The 17,670-nt window shown below is 41.3% G+C and overlaps 1 protein-coding gene across 1 annotated transcript; it reads right to left on the reverse strand.

The window, feature by feature from the left end:
- Positions 1-4,860: 4,860 nt before the first annotated feature.
- sox17 (SRY-box transcription factor 17) lies at positions 4,861-6,905 on the reverse strand. The gene is made up of 2 exons (XM_072378792.1): positions 6,415-6,905; positions 4,861-6,084 (listed from the first exon to the last, which is right to left on the reverse strand). Exons 1-2 carry the CDS (start codon positions 6,710-6,712, stop codon positions 5,174-5,176), a joined length of 1,209 nt encoding a protein of 402 aa, XP_072234893.1. The 5' UTR covers positions 6,713-6,905; the 3' UTR covers positions 4,861-5,173.
- Between the last annotated feature and the right edge of the window lie 10,765 nt (positions 6,906-17,670).

Here is a 17,670-nt window from a genome sequence, read left to right on the forward strand (position 1 = left end):
CTTTAACAATTTATTCACTGAATTTTCAAGCTAACAGTTTGAACTTTTCTGTGTACATATTAGTTTTCATATGTTGTAATTGGAAAAAACTGTCATTTCAATTTTTCCTTTAATGAAATTTCTGAAGCTGCAGTCACTTTTCTTTGAATTTTCTCTCAGTTTTTTCTCTTTAGTCTCAGACTTTAATTACTCATGAATGATGTTCAGTTAGTCACATTGTGCGGTGTTCCTTGCTACTCATCAGTGTTACTCACTTTCCTTACTTGTATCCCCAGAAGGGAGCTCCAGAGTCAACAGGGAATCCTGTAAGAGGACATAAGACTTAAAACGAGCAAAGTGTGGTTGTATTCCGCCAACACCTTTTAGCCTTCCAAAGAAAAACACAGCAGAGAGGAAGCTGACTGCTGATGTAGTCATCTTATACTCACTACCCGCCTGGACACGGGCTAAAAATTGTCCCGAATGCCACGAGGGGATTCAAACAAAAGAACAGAGAGTGCTGAGCTGATCAGGAGAGGCCTGGAGTTGATTCAGCTCCCTGAGTCAATTCCTGACTGTGAAACAAATGTACCCGTCAGCTTGAAAAATGGTCTCCAGCACGAGTCCACCACTCTACAATCAGTCCTGTCAACCCTGGCTTCCTCTCATCTTATTGTACTAATATGTGCAACGACACTTAATCATATCTGCATGTTTTACTCTGTTTTGAAGCACCCATTGAATTCTATTTTCTAGAGTTATAACTTTTAAATTACTCTTTACATAAATTGCAGTTTATATATCTATTTTACTCTATTGTTTGACATGCTCAAAGCGTCATGATAATACTTTATTACAGATTTTTATAGCTGCAGTTTTACAAAATATTAAAATCTGACACTTTGTATTTTGGAGGACAGACTGTTTATTAATGGGTTTTTTGGGTGTTTTGTACTTATCTGATTTAGAAACCTAAAGTTTTCCTAAAAACAGCTACAAAGTTTAGACCAAGGTTATCAAGTTGTTATCTGTTTTAGTTTGTGTTCCTCAGGGCTTTTTTCTGTGTTTTAATAACTTTTTTTTTTTTTGGAGACTGTCTTTGATTTTCAATACTTTCCGTTTGTCTGATTGGATGAATGTGTAAACTTGAGGAGTATTGACCAAGAAAACCTTTGTCTTCTATGTGCCCATAAAAGTGGGCACTTTTTTGTGCATGTATAAAATAGTTAGTTGTGAGAATGGTGTTTAGAAACTGACACTCTTCCACATTGACAATCCTATCAAATGTGTTCCTGTTCAACATGAAGACGTGACGGGTTTTCCAGGAGAAAATGAAAAAGAACTGCACACAGCTGTTACATGTTATGATAACGCTGTGTTGCAGCCTTGCTACAATACTAATTTGTGAAAAATCTGTGTGAATTTTGACACATCAGTTGACATCATGGCAAGAAAAAAAAAAAACGTGGTTACCCGTTCAATTCACTGGCAAAAACTAATTATTCCAGTGAGTGACAAAACAGGACTGGAATCAGAAGAAAGATAAACTATTGAGTCAAATATTGAACACTGAACTTAGATTGTATCTGTGAAACTATATATAGTGAAGTACAACTGGACCGTAGTGTGACAGACAGGGACCATAAAAGCGATCAGGCCACAGAGGGACAGCATTTGCCCGGGATTATGAGCAACCAGCCCTGCTTTAGACAACGGACACACCCTCTCCTGCAGCTGTTTCACATGCTGTATTTGCAATCTACTATCAATGACTTAATTAGTTTGGGCCATGCAGCCTCTATCTTTGTCTCTGAAACTGCACGTTAGCATTTTTGATTAAACCAAACAAATTTCACAGATTTAAGTGCTGTTTTGTGCACGTTTTTTAAAAAAAAAACAGAAGAATAACATAAAAAAGCAATGTCTGAACTGCACTGAAAAGAAAAAAAAGTAAGTCAATTATTCAGAAGGATTTAAAAAAGAAAGGTAATGGTTTAAACGTCTTACAAGTTCTCACAGCCAACATAAAAACCACGTGGAAGATGCACGTCAAAAGGTTTAAAGTTATCACAGAGAAACACATTTAATCTTAATATTTGTGAAGCTTGAGCCACAAAGACATTTTTCCTTAGAAATCTTGTTTTAAAAAAATATATCTATAGCATCACTAGATGATGATGGTGATCTAAAGATTAGAACTTTACCTTTTCTTATTGATTATAGGTCAGTTATATATGATGATAAGATATAATTAATGATTATTGATTTAGTTCAGCTCTTCCATAAAATGATCTTGGAATCCTGAATTAGCACCAATATGTAATATGTATAATATTTTGATAGATTTCATATATGTATATGTGTATATATATATATATATATATATATATATATATATATATATATACACATGCTAAAATACACATGCTTTTTGTTTGCCCTCTCTGTTTCTGACTGCCATAAAGAAGGGAGAGAGAAATCAATTAAGGATAATTGCTTGCACCTGGAATCAGCTCATATGTGCTGTGCATTCATTGTTTATTCAGTAAATTCAACCTGCTCCGATGCTGTCATGACATTATGATAACTCTATAATTGCTACTAAACCCTCTCACTGAACCTCACCATGTTTGTGTCTGAGTCGATCAAATACAGCTGATCTTGCTGGATTGTTGAATTAAACAGCAGTTGACTTTGTGGGTAAATGAAGCTGTGTTTGTCGCTGTGTTTGTGAAAGGCAGCTACCTGAGATGAGATTAGGGCAGTGCCATGATTAAGTGCTGCTGTGTTAATGTAGCCCGCCCATGCTGCTGTAATCTCTGAGTGTGGCTCTCTGCACACTGCCGGCAGCGAAGCCCCAGGACACACAAGCACACGTGCACATGCACGCACACACACTCACACAGATGCACTACACCAGCATTGGGAGCACCATGAGAGGCCAGATTTCGTCCCGAGATGTGCTCCATTTGCTGTGACAGAATTTTTTTCTTTTATCTAGAAACTTATTGGTGTTGCTGCTTGATACAAACTAACTGCTTATAATCAAAGAAATGCCTGTTTTCTTACATGTGTGGAACAGAAAATCTGTTGATAAATGTTTAAAATGAGCAGTTTTATATGTATGTTTGCATATAAACATATTATATTTACAAGTAATAATAATTTTTCTGAATATGATATCCTTTTTTATCATCTTTACATGTACTGTACTTGACCTGTAAATTTAAAAAAATCAAACGAAAAAGTGGTTACAATGATAAAAGACATCACACACAATATGTGCCAGTACAAGGTGGTTGGTTTTAGACTGAATTAAATTAAGCATAAACGAAACAGACAATAAAGTAAACTATTTTTCCCCAAAACATAGTTCTCCTCAACTTTCTCATGCCTGAGCAACAGATTTCAAATGGTCAAATTTCACTCATTGAGCTCTTCCTCATCAATTAGCCCAAATCAGTTAGTATGTGGAGATAATACAGGGGTCTGCCTTGCCCTGAGTCCATGCAGGTGACCCCCACCCACACTGCTGAAGCCTCGGGGATCGAGGCCTGAGCCTGTTGTTATGCACCCATTTGCTGTAACAACAGGGAGGATAAACCTGCCACTCAGCTGCAGACTGATTTAAACACATTCACACCAATTACAGTGGATTCTTCAGCCACAGCCCGAAGGCAAACGAGTCTGTTTGGGTGACAGATGGGAAGCCAAGACGCGTAAGAACACCTTTTACATGTCAGACATTCTTATTTGAACCAAAAACACTGCAGAAGTTATTCTGGAGAATAAAACTGTAGCTACAGTAATTCAGTTTTTGTTTTTGTTTTACTTTGAGATGAGCTGACATCATTTATCAGACCGTGGGAAGACCAACAATTTTTGCCTCCAACAGTGACTTCTACACAAGAGAATATCTTAAAACATCCAGCATGAACAAAGCACATAAATATATACACCTCTGGAACATGTTTCCTCTGAAGCGCTAAAAATGGATTGAGGTCAGGGTGATTGACCCCTCTGAGAAGAACCTCTTCCTTTTAAAATAGGGAAAATCTCTATTTATAAAACAGGACTCTCTCTGAGTTATAAATACAACGAATCATCCTCAAGGTTTGGTCTGATCTCTTAAAGATTTTTGCCCGATAAGTGTGATTGATGTCGAAGCAACAGACGGGCTTTAGCGGATAAATATATCATTGCCATTCAGTATACCCACAGAAATAAAACCTGATGTCACCGCAGTGTTATTAAGCACAACTGAAGGATATGGATTTTAATATACCCCATGTTCTGTGGTGAAAATACACTAATAAAGTGTCACCATTGTTCGGTGTAGGTGTATTTAATGGCCTTTAGTATTAATCAGAAAAAGCTAAATCATTTACTGGCAGGATGTCCGGAGCATAAACTCCGCTACCATGCTGCGAAAACAAGGCGCCGTGTGTAATGCGGACACTGAGATTACCACCACTCTGTCCGGGCCAGGAAGCTAGGTCACAGGCCTCTGCTGCCCTGCTTCCAGGTGAGCAACTGCTGCTGCTGCTGGGAGCCCATTCAGCTCCATACGGAGGGAGGAAAAACAAACCCAAACCATGAAACAGAGAACTCCGAATGAACTCTCAAGTTAATTTAAAAAAAAAGGGATAAGTCTGGCGAGGGGATTTGCACATCAAAAATGTCAACTTTTTCATTTTAAAATCTATTTTACGACTAAATAAAAACCGATTTATAAAGCAAAACACACCTTATTATGAAGTTTATGAGATTACCTTCCACAGCGTGAAAGCTTCATCAAATGTCATGAATTTCCAAGTGTACAAACAATAAATACAAGAGAAGACAAGAATATTTGCAAAAATTTATTTCTGAAAAGTGCGAAAGTATAAAAAAACCCCACATTCAGTATATACATAAATTTCAAAATTGTGACTGTACAATATTTAGCATAACAAAATTAACTCCCTGCAAGAGAAGAAGAGAAAAGTTAAAACCAGTGTTCAGGTTAAAATATTCTATGGCTTTACTGTTATAACACAGATACAGTACAAAAGTCTTCTTCAAGCTGCATTTAAAATCTCAGCAGCCTCCTGTATCAGTAGTGAAAAATAAAAATTAAAGCATTTTTGTTCAAATTTAGCAACAGAGTTTTGAGGTCAGATAACGTGTCCTTGCAGCAGGGCTAGGCAGGAGGTTAGGAGTTGTTGTAGCTACAGTAATACACAGCTGTGCTGGCGTCTGACAGCACTGATGATATGAGGCTTTCAGGTCCTTGCATGCCAGCCTCATGTGGACCGTATGACAGGCCTGTCATGTCCGCTCGCGCTGAAGAGGAACTCAGATACTGCTCGAACTCGCTGCGGTCCACCTCGGCCAGCAGCTCGGAGTGGTGCATCTGCTCCACGTTGTCTGCTGAGTGAGAGTGAGAGTGGGAGTCGGGAGGTGGGGAGAGCTGTCCAGCCCCACCAGGGTGCCGTTTAGGATGGCTGGGGCTACAGTGCTGGGTGTAGTACATGGCCAGAGGGTTGGGGCATCCCATGTAGGAAGGAGGGAGGGCGGCAGGCTGAGGGGGCTGCTCTAGAACTGAGGCAGGGTGTCGGTGCAGGATGGAATTACCGTGGGGATTGGAGAGGGGTTCCTGAGGCTGAAAATCTGCTACTTGGGAATGGTAAGAGTATGCAGGCATCATGTGACAGTCCTCTTGTGAATGTGGAGGAAAGAACATTGAGTCTGACTCTACAGCGTCCAGAGGAGACGTATCAGGTGTGGGGAGGCTGTAAGATTCATAAGAGGGGCCCCCAAGGGCCTGAGCATCCCTGTAGAGACCTGGCGGCTGTGGAGGAACCTGGAAGCCGTGCTCATGGTAGCCAAGGCCCAGACTCTCCACACACATTCTGCCATCCCCAGGCATCGACTGGGCCTGGTGATCGGACACACTGTGGACCAGAAAACCAGAGTCCAGCCTCTTAATCCTCTTCACCTGCTTCCGCCGCCGGGGCCGGTACTTGTAGTTGGGATGATCCTGCATGTGCTGAACCCGGAGTCGCTCGGCCTCTTCCACAAAAGGCTGCTTTTCTGTGACAGGAAGGGCTTTCCATGATTTCCCTGCAGGTCAAGAGGAGTGTGCACATCAGTGATATGTCAGCAGATACTGTACACAGCCTGGTGATACCCACTAAAATAGCCTGTTGCCATTTTTGGGGGCAGGGACAGGTTTTTGAGGTTACATCTGGAGCTTAACTCTCAGAGTAACTTTTAAAAACATATAAACTTAAGCACAAACTATCAGAGAAAAAAAACATTCAAAGTAAATTCAACATAATGAAACTAAAAAGCATCAGCACAGAGGTCGGATAAACGAATCTCCAACGACACATCGTTATCTGTCAAATAAGCGCACAACAGATTGCTGGAATAAAGCGAAAATGTACTTACCCAACATTTTGCTCAGTTCTGCGTTGTGCAGGTCCGGGTTTTGCTGCGCCAGCCTCTTGCGCTCATCTTTCGCCCAGACCATAAACGCGTTCATGGGCCGTCGGATCCGCGGTTCGCTCTTCCCGCGACTCTGGCCGCCGGAGCTAGACGCGCACGGCTCGTTTTTCACTTTGGTTTCGCCGAGAGGACTGAGAGGGTCGGCCCACTGGCAGTGTCCCATTCCAGGCATCATGACTGACATCGCACACCTTGCCTGGGTCTGATCGTCGCTGGCGTAACCCGCATCGGGACTACTCATCTCTGTCCACCTGGGAGGGTTGGAGAACCACCGGACTGCTCGCAGAGACGACAATACACAGCTAGTGAGAAAATCCTACAATTACATTAAAAGGAAAATCGAATGTTTCTGGACTTCAGGCTGGAGTGAAAAACGATTAGTCACATCCATTCGCTTCTTCCAGTAAGCCGTAAGAACTGAAAGGTAGAGACAAGTCAGTAGTGAATGTGAACGTTCGTCCTCTATAAACGCGCAGGCAGCCAATCATCATGTGAAGGGAGTGCCAGCTACTACAAAGGTGTAAAAAAAGTTCAGAGTACCCGCCTCCGACCCTTGTTTGGAGCAGTGAGATACGCTGAGGTCCAGAACTAATTCAACAGAATGTATGACTGTGTTCGCTAATATATATAGATTTAACACGCGTTTAAAAGTTGCAACAGCAGTTTAGTCTAACTTTGGAGCAAAACTAGGTGAAACAATTCCCTCTTTCTAGTTGCACTCGACTCCGCGCGCTCGTCCAGTTTTAATTCACACCCCCCACTTCATAAACTTAAGGATTCTCAGACACCAATACACTTGATCACCAGTCTGTGTATTGGGCAGTGGACTATGTTAAAGGCTTGAAGATCAGGTTTATGCGTGGAGTAAATGGCTCCCTTTACGCACCCTTTTAAATGCAACCTTCCGCACGGCTGATCGTCTCGATGGAGACTTTCTTTGATTGAGGTCTAATGAGGAGGGCTGGACAAAAGGCGTTAATTGAGGATTTTTGATTTTCAAAGAGTGAAGAAGAACAGAGAACAGAGAAACAGAGAAAGCTTAAATAAACAACATGAGACCTCTGACAAGATGATGTCTCAGCCTGTGAAGTTTGAATGTCAAAACAGTTTTCTTTAATGTGGATACACTTCTTTGACAGTGACGGCATCAGTCTGGGATGGTAATGAATCAATAAGCAGCTGATTGATTAAGTTTAGAGCTTAAATCACGGCTGATACTGAATCACTGAAGGGCAACACCAAACCTTCATTGGATAGCACAACTAAAAATAAGGCAACACAATTTGAAAAAGTATTTTATTAGATTTGACTTCCAGCTATTATAACTCTTTCAACAACTCACTCAAAGGTTTAAGGAACATTTTTACCTAAAATAACCCAATCCATTGTGCCTTTCATTACTTTTACCTCATTAGATGCACATTTTGTACTTTTTAATCCTTTGTGTGTTTAAAGCTAAAAACAAATCTCATTCAGAATACAAATGTTATTTTTCTAAAATTGTCATACAAGTCTCTTCCTTGAGACGTTTAAGGTTCATGCTGAACTTGAGGTGAACCTTTTGGCATACTTCACTGAGCAGCTTCAAACTCCTAGCTGACATCAGCCTCTAGTCAAATATAAACTTTATTAACTCCCATGGCACGCGTGTGAGCTACAGACATGTATGCGAATGTGTTTCCTTGTTTTTGGAGCTGCTGTCCCAGACCAGGATAATGACACTAGGGGAAGGTTCAAGCAACCTGTTGCACCTCAAATATCTAGACTCGGTGTGTTTATGTTTTAGAGAATGAAGCCCCTGTTTGTGGTCAGAAATCCAAACATCACCCACAGGCTGTTGAGCTTCTTATCAGAGCGAGCAGACCCCAACTTGTCAGCTCGGTCTTTTCTTGGACCATTCTCATCTTGTTGTGGTCTACGCTCTTGTCAAAAGGGGCTGACAGAAATATGAGAGATGCTTATGCAACCTTTTCATGCCCCGAGCAGACACCAGCAGGGACTCCAGAGCATGCCCTCTAGGGGTTGGTGGGTGGGTGTGTTGGATGGAGGTCCAGCCAGGCGCTACATGGGACAGGATCCTGACTGTAATACTGTCATCATCTATTTTACCACTGATGACCTGATAGGGTTTTCCCCCCTTCATTCCTAAGAGAGAAGAGAAAGAGGGACCCTGTGTGTCTGTGTGTGTGGTGTCATAGCGTGTGTGCCTGCGAAAGCGTGTGTTGACATGGGCGTGGGCATGAGTGTGCCCTGGCTGCCTCTCGCTCAGTGTGGGAGTGAAAAATCCTGGCTTTTGATGGGAGAAGTCATAAAGTCTGGAGTCGTAGCCACATTTCCTCTACAAGGTGAGGTTCAGAGTCAAGTAGGAGGGGAGGAGGTGGTGTATGGGATGAGGGGAGGTGACACGCCTCATATCCCCTCTCCTCCTCCCTCCATTCCTCCCCCTGTCCCTCCACCATGTCCCCCACCCCGTGCCTGGGGAGTCTGGGGCTGGGTGGGGGCCAGGGCTCTCGACGCCAGCCTCTGGACTCTGCGCTCAGGGAGAGGTCACTTGGCTTGCTTACACAATGGCATTATCTCAGTTCCAGCCTCGGCTACTGCAGCGGTGAGCACTTCCTGTCCCTCTGCAAGCACTTCCTGTCCTTGGCGTAGCAGCACAAACTGTCCGCCTTCCAAGTGAGTTCTGAAACCCAGTTGAGCTGCTGGTCGCCAGTCTTTCTGTATAAATGTCTGTGGGTGGCTTTCTTGGGAATTGCACAATGTGTTTGCTGGCTCCTTTGTGCTGAGCTGAGAGGCAGCAGTGTTAGTTTAAATCACAGGGACGGAAGGTATATATATGTTAGCACTCTGCGCTGATCCCCTGAGCCACTCGAGCTGCACTGGCATGTGCTGGATAAAGCCACAGGGTTCAGAAAGTACTCTACTAATTGGCAGCAAGTGTTGAAGGTACTATTCCTTTTTTTGAAGAAAGGTGAGACCACAAATAGATTGGCCATGTAATCATTTGGAAATTATGCCAAGAAAAGTAGATTTTTATAGGGTAGACATAAGGAAACACTTAGTTTTAAGACAAACCATGATGTCTCTTTAATCATAACCAAGTAGTTTTTAATGCTTCAACCAAAGCACATACTTTTTAATGCCTAAACATAACCAAACTGCCACTGAAAGCAACAATAGATTAACTGCAAAAATGAAGTCTTAAGCTACAGTTAAGTGTAGAAACGTTTTGGGTAGGACAGGAGATGAACTAAGGCGTCCTGGCCAACAGTCACGTTTGTCCAAGCAAAGACTGTTTTGTCTGTTGAAGCTGATAATCATTCATTTTCTGACAGAGTCATGAAATGCAGTGAGACTTTCTTCCATGAAACTGCAGTTATTTTCATAATAAAGTGAAAAATAGAGAGTTGTGTCCCAAGGCATTACCTGATGGCATTTCTTGACAGTTGAACATAATAACTCACTAAAGGGAATTTTCCGATATTTTAATGGCTTGTGCCAAACGAGAGCTTTTAACCTAACCTAACCTAACCTAACCTAACCTAACCTAACCTAACCTAACCTAACCTAACCTAACCAGTGAATGACAACAAAATTTCCAAAAAAGAAGAGGAAAGAAAATGGTCTTCAGCTAAGACAATAACTGAACTGAAGGTTTTCAAGAGAAGGCAAACTAGTTGACTTAATTATACACAATGTCAAAATTTGCAGAATGTAAACAAAGATCTGGAAGGCAATAAATTAGGTGAATATTTGGTTTATGTAAATATGACAGGAGAAAAGAGCGAGATCTATGGCTCTGTCTAACCTATTTGAAGCCACTGACTCAAAGAAGTTGGAGACAAGCTCACAGTTGTCCCAGCACTGCCTCTATTGGCCACTTCATATAATATCTAGCGCACGTGTAGTGTTAATTTCTGAGGAAGTGCGCAAGAAACAAGAACCAAGTGAAAGGACAGAAGTTATCTTCCACTGCTACTCCTCCAACATCCAAATGGCAACTTCTTTGGTGTTTGATGAGCATGTACTTATGCAGGGTAAAGTATGTGCTTCAACAAAGATGGCAAGATGAGAAATGTGAAGAGGTTTTATTCAGGTGAACAGGTGGGTCAAAAATTGCTCAGACCTGTTGGGACAGGGACATGAGGTCTCTGTGGTTGTTAGCTTCAGGCTTTTTGGAGGATGTATGTTGCGGAGTGGGGCGTGTATCTGGCTTGTTTCAGTGTATCTTGCAGATACTTTAGGGGACTGGGATCTGGGGAACATGGAGGTCTTGTCCTGGGCTCATGCTCCTGCAGCTGTACCTGAGCAGTTTTTGAAGCGTGGCAGGACACATTGTTCTGCTGGGAACGGCTGCTCCCACCTCTCATTGTGATCTTTTCTTGAATATAATAAAGCTTACACCTGCATGAAATGGATTTTTTTTGGCAGTTAGGGGTAGCAAATCAAGCTGTGAAAAACCCATAAAGAACATTAGCATTCAGTTTGGAGTCATGTTTCTGCTCTCTGATGACAGTTGTCTCAATACACATTCTACTTTCATCTCTATTTGACTCTCCACCAGTGCAGACTGGAATCTCTGTCTGTCCAGCAAGTAAATGTCCCACTATGTTTATAAGGTGTTTGCCAACTTTAAAAGATGGTAAAACGATTCTTAACTCTGAAGGGAACATCACAAATGGTCATTTTATCCATGTTTTAAATAGAAAATAGAGCAACTTTGAAAGATGCTTTGCATCTCAATAATTTAAAAAAAAATAGATTAAAATAATGATGTATTTATGTACAGTAAGATTAAAGTTTGATGCAGGTCTACTTCACACCCTTGTTCTTTTTTTTAAAATTTGTATTGCAGGCTATTGACTCATTGTTAAGGCTGGAACATAAAATTGGAAGCCATACAGTTTTGGGCCTCTGTAGAGGTGTACAGACATATGTCATTATCAGCTGTAAGATAGGGATTGTTTAGATTGTCTGATTAGACTATTACTTCCTCCAACACCTGCTCTTGAGAGCAGGAGGTGTTTAAGGATGGGGGGGGTGGGGCCCTGCAGCTCCTCCAGAGGAGGTTGAGGAGGAGAGCACATAGCAGGTGTGTGACAGAGAAAGGAGGGGAGGAAACATCTTGTAAGAGATTGATTCTGTAAATAGAAGTTCCACCTTTTTCTGCAGTTTTGACACTAATAAAGTCACCCAGGAATTCATTTGCTGCTCTATGCTGTCAGTTAAACTCTGCAGAAGTCTGCTGAAGACCACAAATGGGAATATGTCAATGAAAAGTATTTTAAATTACTCAAAGATAGCGTTTTTTTATTTATTTATTTATTTTTTTTAGTAATCTTTAGTAACCTGAAAATCACCTCACATGGGTGATTGCAGATATGAGAGATCATCCACAGGCTGATGTGGTTAAATTAAGCACTTAAGCAGGATGTGAGAGTCTGTGTTGGGTCATGTTTTTTCCAGAGGCCGCAATGCAACATGCTTTGGCCACACAAATTGGGGACTTGAAATTCTGGCAAGTGACGCAAAAAAACAAAAAGATCACGTTGTGTGAAACTTTGCTTCTCACTGACATATAGACACAGATGTTTTTATGTGTTACGGCTAGTATAGTATTCCCCCTCCCTCAGGGGATTGCTGGGAAAGTTTCCTTGCCCGAGAGCACACACACCAACCTTGCAGAAAGGGTAGCACTGGGATGTTGTCTGCCGCAGACAAGTGGGGACACAGAGGAAGCCGTCTCCACTCTTGTCCCATTGTTCTGGAGGCGTTAATCTGTCAGGGATCTGCTGGGAATCAGGTGGGAATCTACTCAGCCCTGTTGTGTTTATGGGCTGGTTCATTCCACGTTTAGTAGTGAGGACATTTGGATATGCTCACCTCGTCGCCCTCTGCGGCACCATCCTGCCCCCACCTCATGAAGATGCTCTGATGATAAAACTGTTTCTTGTTTGGCTCTACGGCTCAGTTTGGAGATGAGCACATCCGCCTTATCTTCTCGTCACGCCTTCATTCTCTGTATGTTTTACAAAACTCGAGCTCGGGTCCAAGACAAATCTTAAATATGCCTTTAGTCATGCTAACATGAGGATGTTTAGAAACTTTTCACTACAAGTTGTGACGACCTCTGGGTTTGTGCACTACCAGGGGTCAGCCAACAATAAAACGGAAGCAACAAGTAAAATAATCAAAGTCCCTTTCCTGAGAACATCCATAGAGCTGTAGTTTGACTCAGGCGACTAAGAGGGTACAGCAACAGAAATCCATGATGTCAGTGATATTATGTTGAAACAGCAGCTTCAAATGTAGGAGGTCTCCTTTGTGAATTCTCCCTCTGAAAGAAGATGCTATAACTTCAAAGCAATTATTCATTCATAAAAAGCAGGAAACGAGGAAAAAGAAGAAAATAGTGTTTGAACTTTAGTCTAAGCTTCCTTATCTTTAAAAGTTGCTGTACATCATTCACACTACCATAACTCACATTTTATTTGTCTTTATTTGTCTGTGCCATGACTGGCCACTGCAATATTTGATCCCAGGAACAAGCACTACCTCGTGTTGGACCTACAATGTCCATGAAGGCTGTTGTACTGGTGACACAGGGTGTTTCAGTGTGTGTGGGGTATGTTATCATTTACTTATTTCTTTTTACTTTAAAGACAGTGGTTTCACCTCTCTTGCACGCCAGTTTTCTCAATTTTACCCTCACCTGCTGTTTGGTTAAGTTTAGACACCAAAGCTCCATGGTTAGGGAAGGCACATGGTTAGGAAAATCATAGGTTGGTTTCAAATTTCTTCAGTGGTATCAGCGTTAAGATTATCTCTACATTTATGTGTATAAGAATGTGACAGTTTGAGAGTGCGGTCAAGCTTGCAAATATTGAAATATTCAGTCTTTTATTTTCTAAAAAAACCTCAGGCTATTAGCCTAGCATAGAGTAATGGAAAACAGAAAACAGGGGAAAGCAGCTCACGTAGCCCTTCTGGCAAAATACACCAGTAACACTTCATTAAATCATGCATCGTTGTTTTGCACTCCAGTTAAGATCAAACAAACAAGATATAGCATGAGGTGGAAGTAGGCAGTTTTTGTTACATTTGGAGAGAGTAGGAGTGAAGGTGCAAACATTCATAAAGTATCAACCCCTAAATCTTGTCAAGAATGAGGCTTAGCAGCCCAGTCTCACTAGGAAAATATGTCCAAATGTAGAAGAGTCACAAGCCGTGGTTACAAATTGTGTGATTGGAAATGTATCGCTCTTGTTTTGTACTGGATGGCGTCAATGTCACATGATGGAAAGCCGATCCATACATATTAAAACACATAACTCGTAACAGTGTATACATTTTCACCTGTACAGTGTATTTTTCACAAGTTAACCTATACACAAATTCAAACACCTCACCATGGGCTTTTAACATCTAAGTCTCACCGTTTGCAGATGAGAGTGATGTAGAAAAGCATAGTCATAATTGGAGCATGAAGTGAAAAAGTAAACGACCTGAAAATTAGGTAATGGTTGTTGTTTTTTCTTTTGTGTGAATCTGAAACACTGTGCGCTATGGACCAATGTAGCAGTTCTATGTTCTGTCCTGAGATTGTGTCCAGAGATTGAAGACAAACATAACTCTTTACTCATATAAATGATTGTGAATTGTGAATTCTGTTTTGTTTCATTTGCAGATTGGGAGGCAGCCATTTCCCTGTAGAGTCAGAAAATGCAGACTTCAAACAGGTGATAGACCTAAGTTGGATATTTTCCTAACACCAAACAAGTCGTTGCTAGATGCTTAATCTTAATGCAGTATAAATTTATGCCCGAACCTCACTAAATTATCTAGAAGTCAGGATTCTTGGATCTTGTGTACTGGACCCCGGCCTCTCCTCATTACATCTTGGGGTTGTTGGACCTTGAATCTCAGTACCCCTGAATTATGAAATAGAAAATCATAGCTGGATGATGCTTGAATCAATAGATAGTTTCATGAGATGGAGTTGAACTGAGACAACAGTTTTATGTCATAGTTTCATTAAAACAACAGTGATTAAAAAATTCTATTAATGAAACATATAACTGACTGATGAATCACCATTAGTATTTGGGGGAAAGGGAAAACCAGGTTTCCTCTGTGAGACGAACAGGGAGATCAGCTACACGGGAGCGCGGTCTCTTTCATCTTTTTACTTTTACTGGCCCGGCCCTAATACACCCCACCACTGAGCAGCTCATTGTCTTGAGGGAGGCTAATTGAAGCCTGTGTTTATCATTTTTATGACTTTATCCAAGAAGACAGAGGTATGGTGGACTTCCTGTTCTCCAGGTTTCTTGACAGATCAGCCCCATTATTAGGGTCAAGCTCAGCTCCCATCTTGCCACAGCATTGTTTCCACTGGTGCTATGACCATTCCCAAACTGATAAGACTTGTCTATTTTGGGTCTTTCTTTTCTTTTTGTCCTTGGCACAAGAATATGAGCCTGAAATAAATGTTTCAGTTAACTACATGACATAATTAACTATTTTATGTTTCTTTTTGAGTCCACAGTATGAGTCCATAAATTAACCTGGAGATGCTTGTAAACACTAACCACTCCATTTGTTGCATAAAATACTTCAACAGCAAAGCAGTGCATCTCATTTTCAGCTCTCACACAGTACCTGCACCTAGCTTTGCATCGCAAAATAAGGAACTGCTTTATAACTATTGGTGAGAAAACAAACGATAGATTGCGTTGAAGCCACATTATTGTTTTCCTGACAGCCACCAGCCACATGAATACTACTCTCGTCAACTTGACCTGCTTTTGACCCCTCCGACCAAAGAAGTCCTTCAATTAATCTAATCTATTTTGCAGCGGCACGATGGTGCATGTTGAAGAGATTGCACTTTCTTTCCCTGGTGATTGGAAATCAGATTAATATCAGTAGTTTAAAATCAGTTCTTTCAAGATCAAAGCTGATAAGGTAATCACTGATCAAACTCCACAGACTAGGATTCTGGAAAGAGAGACAGTGAGGCCTTTGTATATGACAATCAAAGTGTGAATTGATTCCTCAGTCGCTCAAACACTCTGAATCCTTTCATGTGTGGCCTTTGCCTTATTGAGGCGCTAAAGCGTCACCACTGAACAAAATGCTGATACCCCGTGGGTGCTAACAGGACGCCATGTTGGTCCAGGGTGGCCAGTGTCAATCAATAATAGCGTGTGTGATCAGTGGCATCACAGCTAGCTGGAATCTGGATCAATAAAGGTAAGCAAGGAAGCTTAAGAGACACAAGATAAGAGAAAAGATCTTGAAACTTCTCCTGAGCTGTGGGGGAAAGAAGATCATAAGACTAGTTTGATATGGGACTTTTTATTGTTTTCCTCTTGCTGTTAAATAGCGCGCTGTCATTTCTCGAGATTACAGAACAAATACTCCCAAACTCATGGCTGGAACTTCCTCATAGACAGAGCAACTTCTCTTTTAATTGACTGTGGTTAAAAGCTCCTTAAAACTGTTTTTCCACATCCACTTTGATCTTTAAACATCTAACAATGATTCATGGTCTTAAGAAAAACTTTAACTGAAACCGAATAGTTTTAGATGCAGGGAAGAAAAGTGATTGAATTAAATTTGTTACTTTAAAAGCTCTCCCGTACTGTGTTAAAGTGAGAGAAGTGACTGAGGAATGTTTGTCGTGTTGTTTTCACACAGCTGTGGTTTTATGGAGGAAATGCACTATGTGTGTGAGTGCTTCCTCCCTGAGTTGTTCCTTTTACACTAATGCTGTATAGAAACGAGTCTCACTGATAGGAAGAACCGACCTACCATTAATCAAACTCACACATATTTACTTTACTTCTTCTGGTTGAATTAAAACCTTCTGTCACACAAACACAAGATACTCTAACAAGGCAGATGGATAGGTGTCAACTTAATAATTGTGTCGAACTAAAAAAAAAAAGAATAAAAAAAATTCCCCCTCAGGTGTGAAAACGTTTCTTGCACCTTTTTATTAAGAAAAAAGTCAAGGCTGACAATTACATAACCCCCGAGAAAACGCAACTTTAACATGAAACCGATCTGTTTTTACTCCAATCACTCACACCACAGAGAAATGTACCCCATGAGATCACTTCATCAATACATTATCTCTCATATCTGGCCTATCTTAAACTTCAAGGAGTTACTATGTTTGACTAAACCTCTCAGTGTCTGAGTTCACCTGATGGAGATTATCTCTTCAATTCATTTACACACAATGCTCTGCATCATCAGTATCTACTCACTGCTTACCTGAGGTTATAGTGCACCAGAGGGGTCTTGAAACCCCAGTTTAAAAGAATAGATAGACATTTCTGGAAATGTGTTTATTGACATATGTGGAGCAACTACAAAGTCCTGACATGAAGTGTTTAGTTTAACAGGCAGGAGACAGGGGGGAAATAGGTACTCAAAGGTAACTATATGTACCCATCAGCACCTTTAAAGCTCACTCATTCAAAGATTAAATATAGCGTAAACAGTAAAAACGGCTTGTGTACCAGGAGGTCAAAACAGAGGTTGAACATTTGACTTTGACTTGCATTTGAGAAGTTTGGTGCTATATTGGATCAGCCAAAGGGACACTTTGTCTTTGTGGTTCTTCGCTTGGTCAGAAATGTTGAACTAAGTACTTGCATGGTCACAAATCAGAAAAGGGCAGACATAATGAAAAGTCCTCCATCCATCCATTTTCTATACCCGCTTAATCCCATTTTAGGGTTGCAGGGAGGCTGGAGCCAGGGAACACCCTGAGCAGGTCGCCAGTCGATCACAGGGCCACACAGAGACGAATGAGACAAACAACCACACACATGCTCACACTCAGGGGTGTAGGAACAATTTAGAGTCACCAATTAACCTGACATGCATGTTTTTAGATGGTGGGAGGAAGCCAGAGAGAACCCACGCACACACGGGGAGAACATGCAAACTCCACTCAGGAATGCCCCAGCTGGGAAGTGAACCTGGATCCCTTTTGCTGTGAGGTGACAGTGCTAACCACCACACATCGTGCAGCCCCATGAAAAGTCCTATTAATAGATCAATCTTTTACAGTTACCTGCCCTTTTAGATGCAAAACCATTTTGCAGTCTTTCACAAGATACTCAGACTTTTGAGTCTTGATTAGGTAAAAGCACAAAGCTTAGCGGCCAAAGCTTCAGCTGA

The sequence above is a fragment of the Leuresthes tenuis genome, unplaced genomic scaffold, assembly GCF_036924035.1.
Source record: "Leuresthes tenuis unplaced genomic scaffold, fLeuTen1.0.hap1 SCAF_24, whole genome shotgun sequence".
Classification (NCBI taxonomy): Eukaryota; Metazoa; Chordata; class Actinopteri; order Atheriniformes; family Atherinopsidae; genus Leuresthes; species Leuresthes tenuis.